At 39.2% G+C, this 22727-nt stretch overlaps 1 protein-coding gene across 2 annotated transcripts in view; it reads left to right on the top strand.

Moving 5' to 3' along the window:
• Positions 1 to 22727, top strand: part of ARHGAP15 (Rho GTPase activating protein 15) — a 333198-nt gene that overhangs the window by 9545 nt on the left and 300926 nt on the right. For both annotated transcript variants that reach the window (XM_054830636.1, XM_054830637.1), the window contains one exon: positions 8595 to 8774. In XM_054830636.1, coding sequence (XP_054686611.1) covers positions 8610 to 8774 — 165 coding nt within the window. In that variant the 5' untranslated portion in view covers positions 8595 to 8609. The remainder of the gene's footprint in view (positions 1 to 8594; positions 8775 to 22727) is intronic.

Here is a 22727-nt window from a genome sequence, read left to right as displayed (position 1 = left end):
TATTTCCTAGGAAGCTTTTATTTCTGCAGAGAAGTCCTGTAGATAGCAGGTCATGGAGGATTACAGGATCAGAGTTGTATCTGTAGAGTTGTATCTGTAGTCATTAAATGTGGCTGTGAAGAGTTTGTCATGGTATCTGCACAACTTTGGAATAGTAACTCTCTCCCATTCTCTTTTCTCTCTAATTCTCAGGCCATTTCTATCCAGGTAGGAAAACATTTCCAGAGATAGCACATCTCTGCCCTATAGGGCACAAGTAGCTTTTCCAGATCCCTATTTTTCTTTTTCACCTGACCCTGCTATTTTTAAAGGTCTACATATAGCAGGGAGTAGACCCTGGGGTTTTCAGTTATCATCTTCTACAAAATTTCAGAATGACACAAAGGAGCACTTCAGGTCCCTGCTTAAATCCTCATTGATAGCCATTGCCAGCCTAGCAGACCCATTTAAATTTTCTGCCTTCATGTCTCTCTTCATCCAATCCTTGAGACAAACCGATCAACAATTTGTAAAGGTGAATAATATTTTCACTGAAGCTGTATATTTGGTTTAGATATTTTGCTGCCGTCTGCTAGAAAGTGGGACTCTATGAGCCTTTTATTATTTTATTTTATCCTTTTAAATTTTTATTGTGTAAGATGGTATTACCAGTTGAAAACCAGAAAAAACTCACTGTCAATCTTCATAGCAGTAAGCCACTCCCATTTTTAGCGCTGCAGTGAATGGACAGGAAATCACCGAAACGTCAAACTGCAACAGTCTGCAAGGCGTGGTGCGGTGTACACTCTGCACCCATGCGGGTCTGTGGCCTACTCTAAGTGGAGAATCACATGTTCCTTAATATGTGTGGTAACTATCAGGAATGAGAAATTAAGTAAGTAAGTACTGCATTTTAATACTTTAATTCTTAGGAGTTCAGTCATCAAAATAACCTTAGAGTATGTTCATAGACCCGAAATTAAACAACGTTGCCGTACAATGGTGCAAGTCTGTGTCCTTCCCTCTTGCACTCTGTTATAAAATGTATTTCCATACCTGGCTCCGTACTGCAATAAATGCTTTAGCTTTCCATCTCGGGTGTGCTTGACGTTACTTTTGCTTTGCTGTACATCCATTAACTTCAGTGGGTTCACTGCGCCCCTGAGATCAGGATCAGGCTTTTCGGACCCGTCTGGAACTGCACATCCTGTATTGCACAAACTAGGAAGAAATTATTTTAAATGATAACACACTTTGGTCCTACTGGATATTAAGCTGTGAGATTTCAAGTGTGAGAATTATGTAGTTATTAACCAAGAGTTATGGTAAAATATAACCCTGTCTTGATATAAGAGAATAAACCAAAAAGGTTAAAATGGTCATCATATCAAGGACCAAGTTAAAATATCGAGGATAAAGGAGCTGCTTAACAATGATGCTTGAAAATGCCTTACTACTTGTATTGCACTACTGCCTAGGAAGTCTGCTGTGATTCAGGCCAAATTGTGTCAAGAAATTTGCCTTTATGTGCATCCTTCATTGAGACTGGATTATATACCTCAGAGTATAAATAAAATGGTGAATAATGTGCTGAGCAGCGTGTTCCACACGTGGTAACAGAGAAATGCTGGGCAGTGGGATATTGCTACAAACAAGAAAGAAAAAATGTTTTACTCTTCTCTTTGACCACAGAAGAGGCATGGGTAACCGTACATGTAAATTGGAGTTGCCTGAGGAACCCCGTGGGCCATTTCTGCTTTTATTTGCAGAAAGTCCTCAAATACTAGACTAGAAGAGAGTGACTACAAAGCCAGCCTTTAGACACACGAGGTAAGGTGACCTCCATGAACCTTGCTAGTGTGTTGTCTGTTCTGTGACACACCACTGAAAGTTTAATATGGCTGTAACAGGTAGAAAAATTAAAAGGGATTGTGATAATCAATGCTGAAGAGCATGGATTTTGTAGGACTTGGGACATATCAACTAATTCACTGAGGTTTGCTGATGAGATTGTGAGTTTGGTTGATAAGGGGAACTGTGCTGTTGAGTTTAGGACATTTAACATTTTACAGCAGACTGAACTTGACATGAAATTCTGTTTTATTGTTTAGCTGATATAAAAGCATAAAACTGGAGTAAAGACCCAGGTAATGGTGATGTAGTGTCATTTCTGATCTCCTACTTTGACTAGAGATGTGACTGATGGTTGAAATGAGTGCTACTTCCTAAGTACAAATTATTCCAGGCTGGATGGCATCTTTCTGCAAAGCAAAAGGCATAGGAATGTTACATCTGCTTTGTATTTTCATTACAATGGATTTTTCTGTTCTTCTAGTAATCGGATAAACTGGCTTCAGGACTCTTCTGGGCACCAGCCCAGGTCACTGTATCCCTCAGCAGCCTTTGCTGTTCGTGTCCATGCCCTGGGCGCAGATGTGGGACGTGTTAGCTGTGAGAGCAGCATGGTGGGGATGGTCAGGAAAAAAAAAAAAAAGAGTGCAGATAAGAATAACTGGAAAAAGCTATGTGGCAGTTTGCTTGTTATTCCCTCTCTTTACCTATAGTTTTCTCATCTGTCCCCCTTTATTTCCATCAGTTGTGTGTTCAGGCACTTACCGCGCCTGAGCTGTACTTCAGCAGAGATAACAAACAGTGTAGCACAGGCTGAGTGCAAAACCCAGCAGCAGCAGTGTTTATGTAGTTGTGTTGATTTTAAACGCTTCTTTCACAGACACAGCAATACGTTTTCTCCTTTACAAGAATGCTCTGACTCACCACGTGTGTGGCATTATCTTGTTTTTTCATTTGTTAACTCTTACTTCCTCTTCCACTTTTATAGTTTTTCAGGCTGACAGGTCTAGTGTAATGGTGAACCTGGTGCTGATTTCTGTTCTTCTGTAATATTGTCACGTTAGGTTTCAGTGGATGCTCCTAGTGTACAACATGCTTTTCAGCAGAACAATGGAATTAGTAAATGTAACAAGATGCACTTTAATTTTGCAGTGTTTTCACGTTACTATGTTGAACGCTTTCATGGCCATTATGCTTCTGACTTAATAGTGGTAGATATGTCATATGGAATGAAGTTAGAAATTAAAAGATTATTTTGAATAAATGCTGAGAATTATATACAAAGTTTTTAATCTCATAATCTTGAAAACCAAATGCAACAAATTATATTAATTATGGATAGATTTTTTTTTCCTTTCTCGGATAAAAGTACTTGCTTCAACTTCTACATGGTACAAGTTGCTAATGAATTAACATTTGCATTCTGTCTTTCACTATATGCAGCTGTAGGAAGCGTAGGCATAGCTCAAGCCAAAATTGAGAAATCCTTCTATCCTCTTGTTTCTTGAAGAACTAATTCTTTGCTTTGTAGGAAACCTATACACTAACTTTACCGATAGAGTACCAAAACTCATGAAATAAAGTTCTTGGGTAATAGTAATCAGTCTACTCATTATATGATCAATTTATGGACAAAGCAACATGCCAACATGGATTAAAAACCCGATAAATGAAATATGAGACTTCCTGTAGCTCCATGGGCTGCTGTAGGAGGGGAACGCTTACTGGCTGTCATTGTGAGACAGAAATCATAATTAAGCTACCAAAGGCATAAGAATGGCAGTGAGATGAACAATTCACTTTACTAATTTTTGCAAAAAGCTAAAAAGTATATATTTCCTTCTTGCATGGAAATTATAAATAGCAAAAGGAAGGGAGGGGAGGGTGGTTTGGTTTGTTTTTCATTGGAAAGCTAACAATGTTACTTTGTTTCCTTTATCATGTCCTTTCTCTTTTTGAAGAGAAAGGGCAGAAAAGTATTTTTTGCCATCAAAGGAAAATTAGAACTAATTTAAATATTTTCACTGTTATCAAACATCAAGGTTTTGTGAAAATGCTGCTTTTAAAAGAAATGTTACAAAAAATGTTCTTGAAAACAGTTTTGCCAAGACCCAGCACTTTGTGAGGAAGACCGAGATCTGATCTCCACAATTTGCTGTGCTGCTCTTTTAAACTGGGCCTGATTCTCGGAAATGGGATGGTTTTACTGCATGTACAAATTTACATCTGCAATAACCTTTCTGTTTTTCACCCCTGTAATACTCATTACTTCCACACCATGTGTTTGAAAGTTAACTGTGCATTTAGAATTTGGGGTTTTAGGATCCAACCGCTTATCAGCCAGACACATAAAGTGTCACTTGACTATTTAGCAGCCACCTCACAACTGTAGCTGGTGTCTGAGCTCTGGCTTCAATTCAACCTGATTCACCTGGGAGATGCTGTGCTACTTCCTGGAGCAGGCTTGTCTCCTCTCTGAGCATCCCAAACACATGGACCAATTAGTGCAAAAAGTGACTGCAAGTGTTGACCCGCTGACGCTGTGTTGTGGTTTAACCTCAGCCGGTAACTGAGCACCACGCAGCAGCTCACTCACCCCTCTCCCTCAAGGGGATGGGGAGGAGAATGGAAAAAACCCAAACTCTTGGGTTGAGATGAAGACAGTTTAATAAGATAACAAAGGAAGAGAATAATAACAATAAATATAAAACACGTGACGCACAAATGCAGTTGCTCACCACGTGTGGAAGGGAAACAACCAAAACCAACCCAATGCCCAGTCTGTTTCCAAGCAGCCATCCCACCTCCCAGCTAGCTTCCCCAGTTCTCTCCAGAGCATGGCATTCTGTGGTCGGGAATGTCCCTCTGGCCAGCCTGGGGCAGCTGTCCTGGCCGTGCTCTCCCAGCTTCTTGTGCACCCGGTGGGGCGTGAGAAGCTGAAAAGTCCTTGACTCAGTGAAGGCACTACAACTACCTAGCGACAACTAAACCATCAGTGTGTTATCAGCATTATTCTCATCCTAAATCCAAAACACAGCGCTACACCAGCTGCTAGAAAGAAAATTAACTCTGTCTCAGGTGAAACCAGGACAGGTTGTGAATTCATTTAAAGTATGAACCTCTTCCTCCTTCAGCAAGGGCTTTTGAACTCCTGAGGGTATCTCCAAAAGTGGCTGTCAGTGTAGGACTGAATTGGTTTTGCTGTCCCAGCGAGAAAGATGATTTTTTGTATCTTCAGCTCAGTGGTGTTTCTTGCCCCATTCTACAGAAGTTAAAGTTCTCCTTTCTCACATCCAATGTAATCTTTTATTTTACCACCCTGTGAATCAATTTTCTCTTCCTGTATCATCCATCCAACCTCATGTCAAGGACTTTTCTCGTACCTGTACTGTTCCCTGACTTTTCTCCACTATTATCCAACCTGCCACTTCTGTTCCACAGGGCTCCAAAACAGCTGCTTCTAAGAGGGTTTTTTCAGGATGTTTCCCCGTCCCCTTTCTCTTAGGTGAATGCCTTAAAGTTATGCTGCCCCTTTGCTCCAGGAACCCTATAAACAACAGGGAAGGAGGATAAAGTCTGTCTTGCTTTAATGCCTTTCTCCAGCAAATCAACCATAGGAGGTTTCAAAACTAAAATTTATATCCAGATGCTATTAGCCACAAGGCAAATTAGCTAATTATATAACGAACATGGAGTGCCTCACAAACAGTTGCACAGGGCTTGGCAGCTCTGCCTTCCAAAGTAACTGAAACAAATTCCCCTGCAAAACTGTCCCAAACTTGGCCCTGATGCTGCTAATAACAGTTTGGAAGAACCATATCATAAAAGCATCAGATAGGATCCTTTTTCTCTTTTCTGTTAGTATTTTATCTGTTTCCTGACTGTCTTCTCCTCTTATTTTTTTAAAAGTTTAAAAAAAAAAAAAAAGGAAAAAGAAAAGAAAAGAGGGCAAAGTATATGTACTAGCAAATTCTTCTTGCAAAAATGAATGCAACGCCGTTGCATTTGCAGACCTCATATTCAGGGTGCCATCTACTGGCATGCAGAGCTGGTAATGCTGTCAGGAGTCTTAATGGAGTTTGGGCAGCAAAGTATTTTTACCTGGAAATCCTAAGGGAGAAACTTTTGTAACTTGTATCTTTCTTTCATATTCTGCAAGATCTCCTCCATATTCTGCAGGATCTCACCATGTTCTACACTAAGACAAATAAAATCTGGTGGAGGAAATGTTACGGTTTGGGGTTTTTATTTTCTTTTATAGCAGTTCCTGTAATTTTAGTGCCTCAGAAATTCTCCTTTTAATACTCTGATGTGTGAGGATTAGTTTCAATTTTGGGGAAAATTAGGTTAGTTCCAATTTTGGGGAAAAAAGGTTCAACGAGATTAGAATAAAAATTTTCAGAAGTCTTTGCAGATTTGTCATTTACTGAGCGTGCTCCTACTTGAGATCCAGGGCATGACTTTGTCATACCATTAAACTTTTTTATAGCACATCATGTACTGACAACACCAGACAGAGACTACCTAATTAAAAGTCATAATGCTCCCAAGAAGAGATATGTCAGAGTTTTATAGGTGGGAGATTTCAGAAGAAAATCTGAGAGATGTGCTCCAGCCAAACATTGGATAAGTGACAGAGCCAGTGTTGCTCTCGTCTCTCGAGTCTGATCAGCTCTCCAGCCTGGAGCCTACTGAAAATCTGTTGAGAAGCAGTTTTGGTTTGATACCAACATGAAATACAAAATGGTTTGACTCTCCAAGTTTAGAAGGGGGAAAAAATCATTTCCTGCTTACTGCTGCTGCAGACCTGACTGCCAAAATGACAAAGTATCCCTGCGACATGGGTTTGAGTGGTGACTGCTCCAAAGGGTGGTGGTAGGTGTCTCAGAGAGGAAGAATACACAGTGCCATCTCCCAAAGGTCCATGTAAAGAGGTTTTCCCAGCATCATATACCAGCTCTGCAGCAGAAATAGACGCGTGTACTACTGAGTAGCCCGAAACTGCTTTAGCCAAATTTTTCTTCTCTTTTTCTATGGTTCAACTTCTGTAAGGATCCTTGAGTAACTAACTCAATGGAGGAAACAGCCAATGAGTATAAGATTTACTGTTGCTTCTACTAAAGTTAGTGTTTCTGTCATGGCATATAACGTTGAGTGAGTAATGGCTAATATTGAAGCACTTTCTTGTTCTCATTTCTCTCTTCAAGAGTGCTGTGTTTCCTCACTTTTCCATATCTCTGGCTGTATGAGTTTAAATCCCTCTGAAGATATTCAAAAGCCATCTGGACACGGGCATGGGCAACTAGCTCTAGGTGGTCCTGTTTGAGTGGGGGGGCGGGGGGGTGGTGTGTTGGACCAAATGACCTCCAGAGGTCTCGTCCAACCTCAACCACTCTGTCACTGCATGACCTCTCATTATTGTCCTCTGCATCTAAGGCAGTTTCCTGTAAGGAATTGATTTAGTGAGGCCAGAAGAGGGTGGAGCTATGAGAGCTGTGTCCTTCCACCAGCACGACAGCTGTGGTCCTGCCCAGAGACGTTCAGTAGTACTCCTTATCTCCATCTCCCACCTTCACACCGGTACCATATCTTCCTCTGCTCTGATGCCTTTATAGAAACAGACTGTCTTGAAATCAGGGATTTTCATCTTTTAGAGTCTTCAGAGGTTGGGCAGATGTTGCTAGAAAAAGTTGTGCTTTTCAAACCCATTTGGAAAATGCTGATTTTCAATAGTTTATATTATAACTGCACTTAAATGGATTTCCATTTCCCTGGCTCCGTAGCAGGGAAACCAGCAATTCCAGCTTACATAGTATCTCTTTCTTATGCATTTTCTCATATGGTTACATAGCAATATAAATAGCAAGTTTTCTTGTGACTCTTAGCACTTTACTTCACCCATGATTTATGTGTAGGAGTGCCAGGGTGGACTAGGGGGTGAAAAAATAGAAAAAGTATTGTACTCTGTCCTGATATTTTGTACATCACCGTCCTGATGTTTTGTAAAGGAAGTATGAAGCAATTCTTGCTGATGGAAAATGTTTCGGGAATTCGAACAGCTAGAACAGCTTGTTGAGTTGTACTAGTGCTGAGACAGGAGGTTGAACAGCAGCACTGCTAGAGAAGGTGATCATTATGTACAAGTTTTCCTTGATCCCTCCAAGGGCTTGAGCGCTGATGCACTCAGCCATTTCCTCATTTCAGAATTTTAAAAATGAACAGAGAAACAAAAATCCCATCCAAGCTGTTGGTAGAATTGTTAAAATGAAGAGAAATTTTATTAGATATGGGTTTGAATACAGGACACTAGCAGGGTTGCAGCATGGTCCTGTAACACGCTTGTAACACGCATATGTTGAACTGTGGAGGTAAGATATGTTAATTGGCTTCACAGCATGTTGTTTTCCTTTGCAAGATTTAAAATGTGTAGTGTGAGCAAGGCCAAAGACAAAGTGTAGTGGCTGCCAGCTGGACGTGACAGAGGCTTGCAGGGAGATTACACCATAGAGGAGAATGGCTTTTGAGATAAGGATAATCTTTTACATAAACTAACTCTTCCAAGGCTGTTTGGATGGGTGAGTGATAAGGACAATAATAAAACTACAGGCTGACACAGCTGATAGTTATCCTGGTGTTCAAAGATGATCAAGATCTTGCCAGCAAGATAACTCAGCTGCTTCTTCTCCTGATTACAGTAACATACAACTGGCATTGAGACATCTTGGTATGAAGGGTCCCTGGATTAATGCTCTTATGTTCTTCAGGTCACCCCAGTAACCATGGAAAGGTCTACAACTTCTGATACGTCTTCTGAAAAGCCAAATCCTTCCCACCACAGTACGGGGGCTGTTCAAATGAGGATCAAAAACGCCAACAGTCACCACGACAGACTGAGCCAAAGCAAATCTATGATTCTGTCCGACAATGTGAAAGTCGCTGAGCCTGTAAGTAAAATACTACTGATATTTTCCCAGTCTTCCAATTTTTTAACAACTACAGAATTATCTTAAGTGTGGTTAAGATACTGGTTTCATGATCATCCCTTCCAAGGAGGGATTTAAGGGCACTAATACATTTTTAGGAGTATGGCTAGGCATTGGAATAACAATTTTCCTTCAATGAAAGAAAAAATTTGGCTTTGGAGGCCGGGATCATAGCATCTACACAGCATTTCAACTCTCAAGTGTTACAGTACTTAAGTACGGCTGCTATGGAGAATAGTTCTTACAGTATCAGATATATCCTACAATTTCTTAAAGGGGAAATGCTAAAACCAGAGAAAAGTAAAGAAATCGAAATTACAGCTCAGTAAACAAAGGCCAACTTTGTCAGTAACAAAAATAAGTGTCACTGTAAGAATGAATGAATTGTAAAAATCAGACACTGAAGTTCTCTTACTGTGTTATTAGTGGACAGTGTTGAAAGAGTTGAGTCATTTTTTTATCCATTACCATTTTTTTTTTTTAAATTAAATAGTTAGTGATGAACTCTGTTGCCAGTTGTGTCCCTGCCCCTGTACTCCTTCTGAGCTACTAAACAAACTGATTGGTATGAGTCTCCCCTGGTTAATTTTCTTCCATAATGGTGGCAACTTGCAGCTGAGGCCATATGATGTTACAAAATTATTTATGCAATGTTAGCCACTTTTTGGACTCCAGATCCATTTTGTTCTCAGAGAATGCAAATGAGGGAGAAAACTCTGCTAGCTGGGGACAGAGTCCCAGGTCTCAGTCACTTCTCGCTACCGTGCCAGCCATTAATTTTTTGTTTTGTTGATGTAATGGATTCCTATGAAATATTCAGCTTTCTAACAAAGTTATTAAATGGAGGAAGCCTACAATAACAGCTGTATTTTCTTCCCTTTTTACTCAAAGTTTGAACTCAAAATTCCAACTTATTTAGAAATATATTATTTTAATCATTAATTTCTCTGGTATAGCTTAACTCATTTCACCTTATATTTCTGGAAAGAAAAAATATGTTTAGATCTTAGCAGCTGATAGGATACTCATTTACCTTCCATTTAAACGATATTGTTTGCCTCAGACACAGTGTACTTGTTTCTTCCTTTTTATCTGACGTGAAATGTTCCTCCATTACAAACCTGAAACGATGCTTATAGTAATTTACTGGGAATACTATAATGTATTATCAGGAAGAACTGTACCTTTGAAAAAGTTTAAAAGTTAAGTATATTTAATGATGCCTAACATATTTTATTGGCTGTGTTTAACAAAAGGCACTAGGCTGCAGTTGTTTTTGACAAGCATGAAAACATCACAGCATGAGACTGCAAAAGGAATTATGTAGAGAAATTACAAGTGATCCATCTCTCAATGAATTATCCACCTCAATAGCCTGCAGAACTCAGCTACCAATTAACACCTACTTTATTACATGTTGGGATGTACTTAATAACTTTCATGTGTTTATGCACTATTACCTTGACTGATGCCTCTTGTACAATTAGGCATAATTGGCATATCAATATGCAAAAGTTAAAAGGATTAACCCTCTTAAAACTAATGAGCATTTCTGTATCCAGCTGCTAAATGAGACAAAATTAGCATTTTTCACTTTTGGGCAGGATTTTATCATGCAGTTTCTCATTGTTGATATTACCTTGTTACATAACTTTAGTTTTGGGGATAGTATGCTGGACTGTTACAGAGCAAGGGCTCTAAAAAGTTAAATTAGACATAAATATTCACTGCTGCATTCCAATAACCATAGCAGGTACAATATATTTTCATTGGCTGAGAGCTGAAAAGTTGCTTTGTGTTGCATTTGTTTAGTAGCTAATTATATAAAAGCGGAATTTTACTGAGTGTATGTCATTTCACCAAGCAAACTTGGCTCCGACATAATAGATTGAAAGCTTGCCATGCTACTAATTTCCTTTCTATTTCAATTCTTTTCATCTCTTTTTGCCATGCAGAATTTTCTGACTAGATATTGACAGACTGAAAGTGTTTTGGCGTATTTACTTAAATAAGCCTCTTAAAGTTGTTTGCTAACGCCCAAACTAAAAGCAGAATTCCTAAGGATCCAAACGTTTTCAAATACATGCTTTAGACGCAGGAAATTCAAGTTAAAAGAGCAGTGAAATATCAATTGCACGTGTCAACTGCGTGCTGACATATCCGAATCCGGGCATGTGACTTGTGAAGGATTTAGAGGGAAGTGATGGAGGAGTCCAACCCCAAGTGTCTTGAAAAAGCGGGGTCCAACTGATGCACACACACACACACGTGTGTGTGCATGTATGTGTATATACACATTTAGCAATCTCGCTGTAAAATTCATGACGCTCTTTTCCAGTGCACTTCTATGAGCAGTCTTCACTTTTCCATTTCAAGGCACACAAATCCCTGCTAAAAGGTGCATATTACCAGCATGTTAAGCAAAGTTAATTATTTTGTGCTAGAAGATAAAAAGGCTTCATCCTGATCTTTCCATTTGGACATTTTCTATTTTCAACTGTCTGCCTCTGTTTAGTTGATAGATATAATCTATAAGGTATCCACTGATTATGCTTATTTTCTGTTTTACATTGGCTGAATATTTTTGTCCTATCATTGGAAAGATTTTCCTTTTATAAAAACTAGGACAAGCTGAAAAAGGGACTCCATATTACTCTTCCACCGCCGATATTCGGCATGTGCACTGTACCCTATGTTCTATTGAAAAATGGGTCAAATCCTCTTTACCCAACTTATGCAAAACCTGCTGACTTCAGTGGATTAAGGCAATCAGCATTTAGCACATTTTGAACAATCAATAGAAATATGTATTTCTAAAACATATTTGGAAAAAAAACCCAAACATTCCGGACAATAAAGGGCAAAAACCAGGTACAAAACTAGAAAGATCACTGGTGATCTACAGAGAAGAAAATACATAATTTTCTCTAAGGGATTTGTTGCATTCTCAAGCATTTGCTGTGATGCTTGTAAGCACACCTGGGGCTACACTTCTGAAGGTGGACAGATTATTTTCTATAGTGTGACAAAGAAGGGTATACATCATACATCAGCAGGGCCATATGCACTTGTGCATTTCATAGCAGTAAACATGCAAATGTGGAATGCGTAAGCTAACTGATGCAAAAGCTAAATGTAGATTCTTGGGGGTTTACGTTATTTATTTGCAATGGGAATGCTTGAGCTTTGTGCAAAGGCTGAAATTGATATTAATGTAGAGTTTAAAGAGCGCAAATCACGAAGCTGGACACAGACTGTGGTAAGCAAGGGCTCTTTCTGGGCTTAATGTTAGTGTCTGAACTTGCAATGTAAATGAATATTTGCTATTTTCATCTGTTAAACCCCAGGGAAGTGCATTTTGCTTCATTCAGAACAACTTCAAACAATGAAATGTCTTTTTTTATTGGTGTCTATATTAAGAATTAGAACCTATTTAGACATTCCAAAATGTTAATGTATTAGAGCTTTTTCTGATTAGGTTAAGCAAACTGGTAGGTTTATTTATCTCTCTAATACATTATCAGGGAAACGGGAAGCAATCTTCTTTTGTTTCTTACTCCTGTGATCATAGAACACTTGCCAAAGTTATGGCTAGCCAAAAAGACAGAAATAAAATTGCTAAAAATATAAGCCTTCTGTTTAGCAGAGTTTTTGAGCCATATTTTGAAATTGCAGGGCTTGTACATGTTTACTTCAAATCAAGCTTATAGTCAAGTTTGAGGCTTTGTTTGTATAGATTGTCCTGAAGTAGATCCTGATATTTAATTAAAATGACACTAAATCACATTGAATTGATAAGACTTGGCATCTCAAACAAAGGTAATTGCCCGTATTGGTTTTGTACAAAAATAGAGCTGCTTGGAAAATGTGCAGCCAACACAGACTGTCAACTCCATTTATAGATCAATATGTGAAAACCATTGATCAGGCAGGCATGTGTAACAGTAACACTTTGCATTTATTTGTTGTTTTTATACCATGTTAAGGCTTACAGGATTATCGGCTTCCAAAATATTTTGACTTCCTCATAAATATGTTATCTGTTTAATGTTAATTACAAGACAGACTCCAGCCCTCTTTTAGAGTATTTTCAGTTTCATTGCTATGGGTAGTTTTAGCTGAAAATGGATTATTTCAATCTCTGAGAGATCATCAGAGCTTCTTTTATAGTACGTTTTATTTCGGGAAAGTTTTTGAGGATTCCTTTTTTTTTTTTTTTATTCTCAGTTTACTTTTTTTCCTGGAGGAAAAAACAAATCTTGACAAAACATTTCTAAAAGCAGAAAACCTTCTCCTGTCATAGTTGCGTACATTCGAGGTGGAAGGGGGAAAACATTCTCTTTATTGTACTGCCCAGGCTTTATTCTCTGCAAATTTTATCGTCATACACTAGTCCATTACAGATGCATCTACTTTTATCACTGTAAGGAAATAGCTGCGTTCCCTTCAAGGCGTTAAACAAAACCTATAATAACACCGGGACAGATGTAGAAAAATATATGAGCTTCCCATGACAGGTGTGCTAATTGTTAATAAATGCAAGCTTACACCTTGTTCAAATATTTCAGGGTAGGTATGAAAGCAGTGAGTCCATAAACACAGTTCACTTTTACTTCTTGAACATGAATATTGTCCAAAAAAAAAAAAAAAAAAAATTAGTCTGTTGGGTAACATTAGTCATTCTGCTTTCTAGGGCAGGAAAATGAGAAATGAAGTGTGTCATATGTCCCCTTACTGTATCCAAACTGGTTTTGTTCTTTCAGAAGGTAGATCCGCTCTCTGATGTGTGTCATGCTCGCAGAGGGACTTGTTCGGCCCTCGACTCTGGGTTTCCAGCCGTTTCACACGTGTGTTCCTTGCTCCCCCCGCCCCGAGGAGCTGCTCCGGCTCCGGGGCAGAGGCCCTCAGCCTGCACTGGGCACCGCTCCCAGGTGCACCCCTACGTACTCACGTATGTCCTACATACCATAAACTCCTTTGACTTGGAGGCCGAAAGCAGAATATTAATGCATTAGAATATTCTAGGGTTCAGTTTACCTCCAATAAGCAGTTTTTCTCAATGGAGCAATGCAAGTTGACTCCCAACCCTTTTTCAGGATCAGCATTTAGTGTGCAGGCATTCTTTTCAGGCTCAGAATGAGCCTTTTGTTTTTCTGAATATCTTTTTCCTCTTTTTTTTTTTCTCATATATGCCCTGTGAGAAGGTATTCTTTATTGTATATTTGTATTATAGCACTTCAACTGAAATAATCTTGGTTAAAAAGGAAGAAGTTAATTTTATTGTTAAACTCCTCATTTATTTCTCCTCCAAACATTTTCACTGTACCATTTCAGCTGTCTAACTTGATAGGCAGCATCATAATGAGATCATAGAAAAAAGAAATAACCAGCACCTATTTCTTCTTAAAAGCGAGGATAAATTCATTTCAGGTCTGTTAAAGAAGTGGTGAATGTAACTGGTTTGGCTTCCTTGTTAAACCAAACTGAAGTTCAGACGAGATATTATATGAGTCGGAATTGCTGATTTTGACTTTTAGTCAGTGTGACAGAAGGGTAGAAAAAAGGTTCAAAAACCTCCAGGTTTTTTTTGGTGGGTTTTTTTTTTTTTTCAATCTTACATTATCTCATGCTGTGAAAATCTTTACTCTATTTACCAAGCACAAATTAGTCTTGCCAAAGGTTCTGAAAGTTTGTTACTTCAGCTTAGATCCTAAAAACTTCAAAGAGAGATGCAACTCTACAAATTAGCGTATGTGCTCTGCCATGGCTATTTTAACTTGAACTTAACTAAATTTGTTTATAATTTAGAACTGATTGAACACTGCCGTAAACGTACATGGGATACATTTTTTAAAGTTAGTCCTCTGATTACTAATTTGAATAAAAAACTCTAACCTTGTTAGCATCTGGACTTATTTCCATAATAACAACCCCTTCAGAACCTACAAAGTAATGAATAATTGACAACAAATGAAATGTTTTGATAGTTGTCGGCACAAAGCATGTTTAATGTTTTGTGTTGCTTCCTAGCTAATTATGTAGATGACACATTTGTCAGACCTTGACTGCCATTAGAAACGTGTTTCCAGAGGGGAGAAAAACAGGCTATTCATAGAGTAATTAACTAGAATGCTCAATGACCTGTGAGAGATTCAAATGGCTGCCAGTTCAGACATTGTTTTGTTACAGAAGCAGAGGGGTAATTAAAATTCCAAATTACAGTGCTATGATGAAGCATTTGTTTGTTGACAGTATACTCTTACTCTAGTTTGTTAATTCTTTTTTAAATTGCTTCTAATCCATTTTATAGCTTTAGGAGTTCCGTCTTTGAATTTACTGACAACTAATATTATGGTAAATCGTTCTTCGGCGGAGTACTGTGGGCTTGGCAGTTTCATGGGAGCACAAGGTGGGTGGGATAGAATTGCTGTTCTTTCCCTAAACTGACATACCATGTGCTGTCATCGAGACGTGGCTAACGCGGCACATCTTGTGAAATGATATGTTCATAATTCTGCGTTAGGGAAGATGTCTAGTTAGGGGAGGAAATGGTTCAGATAAAGTAATAATAATCAAACAAATTGCGGAAGGTGTCCTAAAACGTTAGAGGAAAAGCCCTGATACGGCCGGGGTGAGGATGACCGTGGGTTAGGTAAGCACTTTGGGAAGCTGAGGTCTGCTCAATAACGGAGAGTTGGAGGACAATGGTCTGCATGAAGAAATCAAACCCAAAATATGAAGAATGGGGTATTTCATAAGACTCGACTGTATCTTTGCCAACGCCCTTCGCAGGCAGTAATGGACTTGACAGCCTAAGACGTCTTTTCCCATATAAATGGGGACTCTTTGCAAGTCCAAAGCGTTAAAGTTCTCTAAACAATGAATTAAATGCAAGCCCGAGTGAAATATTTATTTACTTTGCCAAAAGTGAGAATATGGTTTTGTTAAAGAGATCTGACAGAGGTAACATGGTGTTTGACGCAGGAGAGCTGACAGCGGCATGGAGTGAGCGCTGATTATCCTGAAGACACTGTCAGCTAGGATTGATTTCCACTTTCTCCGTTTATGTAACGGTTCCTGTAATACAGCTGACCCCAAATCACGTTACCTTGTCATTTCTCTGCATGGATCAAGAAGAGACGAGCTGAAAATAGCTAGGCACTGACCTTGAACTTGCCAGAAAAGTGAGAAGTGACAGTGGGGGATTTTCAGCGTGCGGTCCCCGCACAAAGGCGCGGGCGGCTGCTCTGCAGTTGCAGCAGCACAAGGGGGCAGAGCAGCACTAGAGATTACAGGTGAAGCAGCTGATGCTACACAAGCACAAGTCTATGCCAAATGGCTTGGCTTCCCCCCCCCCCCCCTTTCTTTTTCTTTCTTTTTTTTTTTTTTTTCCCCTTTAAAATTTGGGGAGATGCTAGCTAGAAGAGCTGCTGGCTTCAAAATCTTGACGTTCCCATCATTCAACGCTTGAAAATATGATTGAAGCTGGAGAGGGACTTTTTACAAGGGCATGGAGTGATAGGACAAGGGTTAATGGTTTTAAGGTGAAGGAGGGTATATTTAGATTAGATATTAGGAAGAAGTTCTGCGCTGTGAGCGTGGTGGAACAGGTTGCCCAGAGAAGCTGTGGCTGCCCCTGGCTCCCTGGCAGTGTTCAAGGCCAGGTTGGATGGGGCTTTGGGCAACCTGGGCTAGTGGAGGGTGTCCCTGCCCATGGCAGGGGGTGGGACTGGATGGGCTTTGAGGTCCTTTCCAACACAAAAAATTCTATGATTCTGTGATTCTATGATGTTTAATATTGAAATACCTTCCTAAATGAATGCATTGCTAGGAAGTTTTGCATCCTCTCTATGAATATCTCACCATCATTTTCCTAGCATCTAGAGAATGAACCATTTGTATTAATAGAGTTGTCTACAATTTGGTGGATGTTTGACAAGATCAATGCATTCCTCAGAGCCTGCAAATCCCTTTGAGTTTCATAGAAAATATGGTGTAAATATTTTAAAATATTTTTAAGCTGATAGGGCAAACTAAAAAACAGTAAAATAATTAAAGAGGGGGTTTGGGGGTTTCTTTTTTTGTTGTTTGTTTGGGGTTTTTTTGTTTTGTTTTCTTCAGCTGTGGCATTTCTCCCTATTGTATATCTTGAGGGGAAAAAGAAGAAAATTTGGTTGTGAAGATATTATTTAATTTACCATCTAAAAACTATGCTCTACTTCTTTTGTTTCATGTTTTCTTTCATCTCTGCTTGCCTCTTAACAGCTCTTTTTGTCTCTGCTGCTGACAGTAGCTGTGGAGACATGAGATGCCAGTGCCGGCTCTTCTCAAGGTTCTGGTGCTTTGGGGTGTCACCACTTGGTTCGAGAGCTTGGGGCAGGACCAGGAACCCTGTACTCACCCTGTAAGGTGTCTGGCCACAGTTCCCACCTTCATTTGGTGATACCAAGGCATGTGTACCTGCTGGAAAGACGACGATGGGCAGTCCAGCCCAGACCTTGCTCTTCTGCCAAATGAGTTGGTGGTTCCCTTAAAACATGACCTTTTCCCTCAAGGGAATATCAGACACTGCGGTGCAGGGTGGTTTGAGCACTCTGCCCTTCACTCTGAAGCTACCTGCTGTTCACTTGCCTTGTTGGGTGTCTTTGCAAAAGGAAAATATTATTGCATTTTTTCCTACCAATGAATCTCTTTTTTTTTTTTTTTTTTTCCTTCAAGACACTTAGGGAAGTTAACCTTGGTTTCCCAAACTGATAGAAAAGCAGATAAAGAAACACTCAGGAAATAACTTCTAGGGTAGTGTTAGTAGTTCTTCAGAAAACACAGGGACATGCAAGGGGTAAAAATATGTTTCTTCTTTTGAAATTATTGGATGTAGTGTAATCTATGGAATAGCAGTGGAAACTTATGGTAATAGAAATTTTGGGGAATATTACATAGGATGTGAGGTCTTGTTTAAGAGTAGGATACAAAAGCAGGCTGAGGTTTTCGTTTCTCCGTGGTAACTGGTGACTGGGGCTGTGCTCAGAAGGAAAAAGGAAAAAAAGACACCCACACCCATACACACTCCCTTCATTCTTTCCAACAAAAAGGTGCAAAAATTATTAATCTGATGTCAATGAGGTGAATTTTAAGAGCTCTCCTTTGTCTTAGCTTGCTCAAAGTCAAAGGACTTTGGGGTTGGATCAAGTTCTTGTAGCTCAAAACTTTCTTCTTCTAAAACTCTGGAAAATGAAGCCTTTGAGCTGTCCTGGTAAGGCAACTGAGCAGACTAAGAAAACCTAGACATCAGGTTTTAACTAAACAGAACCCCCTGAATAGTATTATTTTCTGTAATTTAACATCTAATTCAAATTGAAGTGATCCCAGTTCTTTTGTATAATTTTCATTATTTCGTAACCCATTCCATACATCCTTATTTTTATTTATTTTTTGCTAGTAGGAAAAACTTATTTCCTGCATCTGTTCTGAATGTGCTTCTCAGGCTTCTAATTTTTCTACTGTTTTATCCTGTAAACAGTGGCATTCAAATATATAGACCTGTTAATGACACAAGTTACTACCCTGATGCTAAATGTCCCAACACACTATAAAGCTACATCTCTTTGCTTCAGGAGTGAGATAGCAACGTGCCATGATGATAGATAATATTTTATATACGTAATATTTCAGTTGGCTTCCATGATAGCCTTCTGTTGTATTTATTTATTACAACCAAGTGGAGAAGAAGCTGGACTGGAATTTAGCATGTTTCCCTGGTCCCAGCTTAGACGTTGGCCTGCCAAGAGAATTTTAGTCCTTTCTTCTGTTTCTCTACCTGTAAAATGGGGCTGAGGGTGATGCGGCTCTCCTTTGCACACATTACAGAGTCTGCCTCAGAACTGGGTCGACTGTTACGTTTCAATCATGCTCATTACATAGATAATTCTATTCTCATTATATTAACTCTATTAATTGAAATAGAATTATTCCACAATTACGCTAGTGTAACTGAGAGGGGAACTTGGCCCCAGGTCCTGTACATTTTCCTTATCTCTGTACTCTGTGCTTAACTATTTCACTGTTTTTCATCAAAAAAATCTTGTTTTGGCTTCATCATTAATCAGTTCTGTTCCCTTGGTTCTATACCCATGTGCTTTTTAGCAGCATTAGGTTTCTCTGAGGGCTTTCATGTTTTATAGTGTATATTTCAAAAAGTAGGCTTAAAAGTACTGTTTAAAAGAGTCTCTTTGGCAATATGTGTCAGGGCACACCGTGACAAGGAACATAAGTTGTGGAATTATATTCCTCTTACGCTATCTTTATTAAGTACTGTATTACGGCTAAATTGTGGCATCTAACACGTTTCCTTTCAAAATGCCATAAGATTTGAAATATGTAGGTACTGAAACTGAGATGATATCAAACTTCCCATAGCTAGTCTTGGGCACCTGACCTGCATAGTTTCCCACAGGGGAAAAGTAAGCTCCATTTCTTTAAATTTCCAATGAGAAGGGACATGTGTCTCCTCGCATTGAGTTACATTACATCACATCATGTGACACAAAGTGACCCAATGCAACATGACAGGAGAGGTAAAGAACCAGGGGTTTTTCGTTTGTTTTATTACTGCAGTGAAATAATTGCACTACTGATGCAATGAAATGGGGATCAAATTATTTTGTGCATGCCCTAAATACGTGTGGTATTGCACAATACACTGACATGCTTACTAAATGTTGTTTAATGCTCCGAGAAGAGGTTTCAAAACAGACAGTAGAGTTTCCTTGTTAGGCAACGTGTCTATTCTTAGAGAAATAGTTGACAGCAGGATTCTCCTGCCCTAAATCAGATCAAATTCCCTTTGAAGTCAGCTTGTTTTTTTTTTTTTTTCTTTCCAGGATCCAATCCAGTCATGTTAACATGGTAATATTTTATTTTCTGTTTGATTTCTTGGCTGGTGAGGTTCATAGCCTTAATGGAAATAAGTTTTGATCATCTGTGATTTTGTGTTTCTGGGTGTGCATGCACGCCATGGTAAGACTGGAATTGAAACCTTCCCCTTCAAAGGGCCCAAGACCCTACACCTTGAGAGAAAGAAGGAGCTTCATTGTTCACTATGCAGACTGTAGAATAAAAGGTATTTGTATTTCAGAGACCAATTTTACATTTGTTACTTTAGGACACTACTGAATACGCCTAAACTTTCGAAACAGTTATGCTTTGCTTTTCATGATTACTGATGATTTGAGCTGTATTTCACGTATTCTGACAGTTACAGTAAAAAGTTTCATTTCAGAGTACAGCCAAACCCCAAATAAAGCAAAAATGTGCTATCCTTTCTAGTCTCTGCATCTTCCCCCAGTTTTGGAATCAAATTTGAAAGATTGCGAAATACCCCATCCCATTTTCCCTTACTTCCTCCCACCCCCCAGAGCTCTACAAGAAAGATTATTTTCCTGGATATTTCATCCGTGGCCAGAACTGGAAGTACTGCAGCTGTGATGAGCGAATCTGTTCTCGTGACATCTCTAGCCTCAAGGCAGGTAGAAAACCCGGACGAGCATCCAAACTTTTGTGTGTTTATTTGGACCAAACCTGGGTTTTGGACCAACTGAGCTTCACATCAGCAGTTCTGTCATCCTTAAGAGCTCATTCTTCTTGATTGTGGTCCTGAAGTCAGACTCTTACTTTATAACCTCATTACACAAAACCCACCAATGTTTAAAAATTAAAGTGCCAGGTGCCAACTCTTTTCAGTAGTTGGCTACTTCAACTTTGAGCTTTCCATTTTTTATCAGCAAATGATAAACTGAAAATTCAGTGTTCCCAGTTTAGATCTTTCTCAAAATTAAAGTGTAAATCTAAAGTGGCCACCTGTAAGCACTAAAACCTGAAGACATTTGGACACAAGTTAAACAAATTGTTTAAAAAACTGCCAATTGGTTGCATCAGGTTTTAAGAATAACTTTGCAGGGAAGATTCAAAATTTGCATTTAGCATTTTCAGGCCTGATTTTCTTTGGGTTTTTTGGGGGAGTGATTTTTTTTTTTTTTTTAATCAAGACATTGAAGAGCCGGGAAAAGCAATAACATGACTGCAGATAAACTGTTGCAGAAGAATAAGGATGATATCACCACGCAAATCCCAAAAGCCTGGGCAAGGCTGAGGCAATGGGCTGATGGTTGTGAAAAGCATGGAGCGAGCAGGGAGCCGAGGGATTTGGAGGCAGGTGGGCTGGAGGAAATGGGGTGGGAAAGGTGAATTTGCTGCAGCTGAGCGGAGCTGTGGGCTCTGGCTGGAGGAAGGGTGGTGCTCTGGGTCTGCAGTGCTGGTGCTTTGCTGGCAGCCTGGGAAAAAGCTCCTCATCTGTTCTGCGGTTTAGCTGAAAGCTATGCAACGCACATCCGGGTAGGTGTGGACTTCTGTGTACGGTGGTTTGTAGAAAATCTTTAATTGCACTGAATTTGGCTGAAATTCCTAATCCTCAAGTCTTGTAGATCGTATAATTGTTACAATGAACTAAACAAGAGAGATATCCTAGTCTACTCTGAGCACATTATGTGCCATGCACCACCAGTTCCTTAAAAACTGCCACTCTTTTCCAAGAATCTCTTCGGGGGGGGCTTTTGGTTGTTTTTTTTTTTTTTTTTTTTTCCTTCATGTAAATTCTTTCATGGTTTTATGGCAGATGAGCCTGATTACATGAAAGTTTTCCTTTAAAATACTCCCTATTTATCACGCAGTTTCCTCACCTAGAAAATCCCAACGCAGCCACTGCTAATGTTTGATAAGATTTGTACCTGGTAGATTCTAAATTACATTAATGCATAAAGCCGGCGATGCCAGGCTCCCTATTGTTACAGTTATTAAAGCTGTAACTGAAATGATATCTTTCATATTGATCTTCAGCTAGCAGCTCTTATCCAGAAGCTTTGTTTCACATTAAAGACACTAATGATTGTCTCCACAAAATGAGCAGCTTAATAGTTAGAAAAAGTTAAATGGAAAAAAGAAAAAAAACTTTGATAGCCACCTTTGATAGCTCTTCATTCCAACATCTCTCAGAGCCACAAAGTGCAAGCCAAGCATTAATAGACCTTTTAATAAAATGACTTAAAAGAAATCAATGGGATTTCTCACAAAGCCTAATTTTCAGCAAGATATATTATTTAAATGTTTGTATTCCTTCTGAACAGCTCGTGTCCTCCTGTAGCTGCCAGAGCCTTTCCTGGAATTTAACAGGGTATCTTCCTAGGGTTTTCACTTTTTTTATTTTCAAGGGTTTGGGGTGTGATTTATTACCTTCTTGAAAATTTAAAAAAAAAAGAGAAAATGTAAGTTCTGTACACTTCCAAGGCTGGCAAAATTTCCTGTAGACATATAGACAGGAGCAAAGTGTCCGTTTGTGGGGTGCGGGGGCAGTCTAGTTGGATATATGCTAACTAAAGAGCCTTTGTGAGCAGTCTCAGGTACTTTGGTTCCTTCGTGGACTGTAAGAAATCCTTCTCTTTCCTTACGTTCAGGGGAAAATGGTATATTCTACCAGTACAGCTCTCCAGCTGCTGTGATAAATGGATCTGCAAGACAGGAGGCTGTGACTTAGGCTGGAGTTTGTGGGTGAGGAGAATATTATTGCTCTTGCTTTTATTTTCCTGGGTCTTTTGGGTAGGTTTTCTTTTAGTTTTTGCGTGTTTGTTTTGGCTTAGGGTGAGGAGCAGCTGCTGGATTTTTTTTTTTTTTTATTTATCTAGATTTCTCCCCCCACCCCATTTTTGGCTATGGCAGACAGAGTGCAACATAGGTGCTTTCCCTGAGATTGTGTAGTGTAAGCAGAGATACACATGTGAAATTTTTATGTTCATTATTCAAGTTTATTGTATTTGATATGTGACAAGTATCTATTTAAAAAGTGATATCAAAGAGAAGGACTTT

The sequence above is a fragment of the Grus americana genome, chromosome 6 (genome assembly GCF_028858705.1).
Source record: "Grus americana isolate bGruAme1 chromosome 6, bGruAme1.mat, whole genome shotgun sequence".
Classification (NCBI taxonomy): Eukaryota; Metazoa; Chordata; class Aves; order Gruiformes; family Gruidae; genus Grus; species Grus americana.
This window is presented reverse-complemented; position numbering and strand designations above follow the sequence as displayed.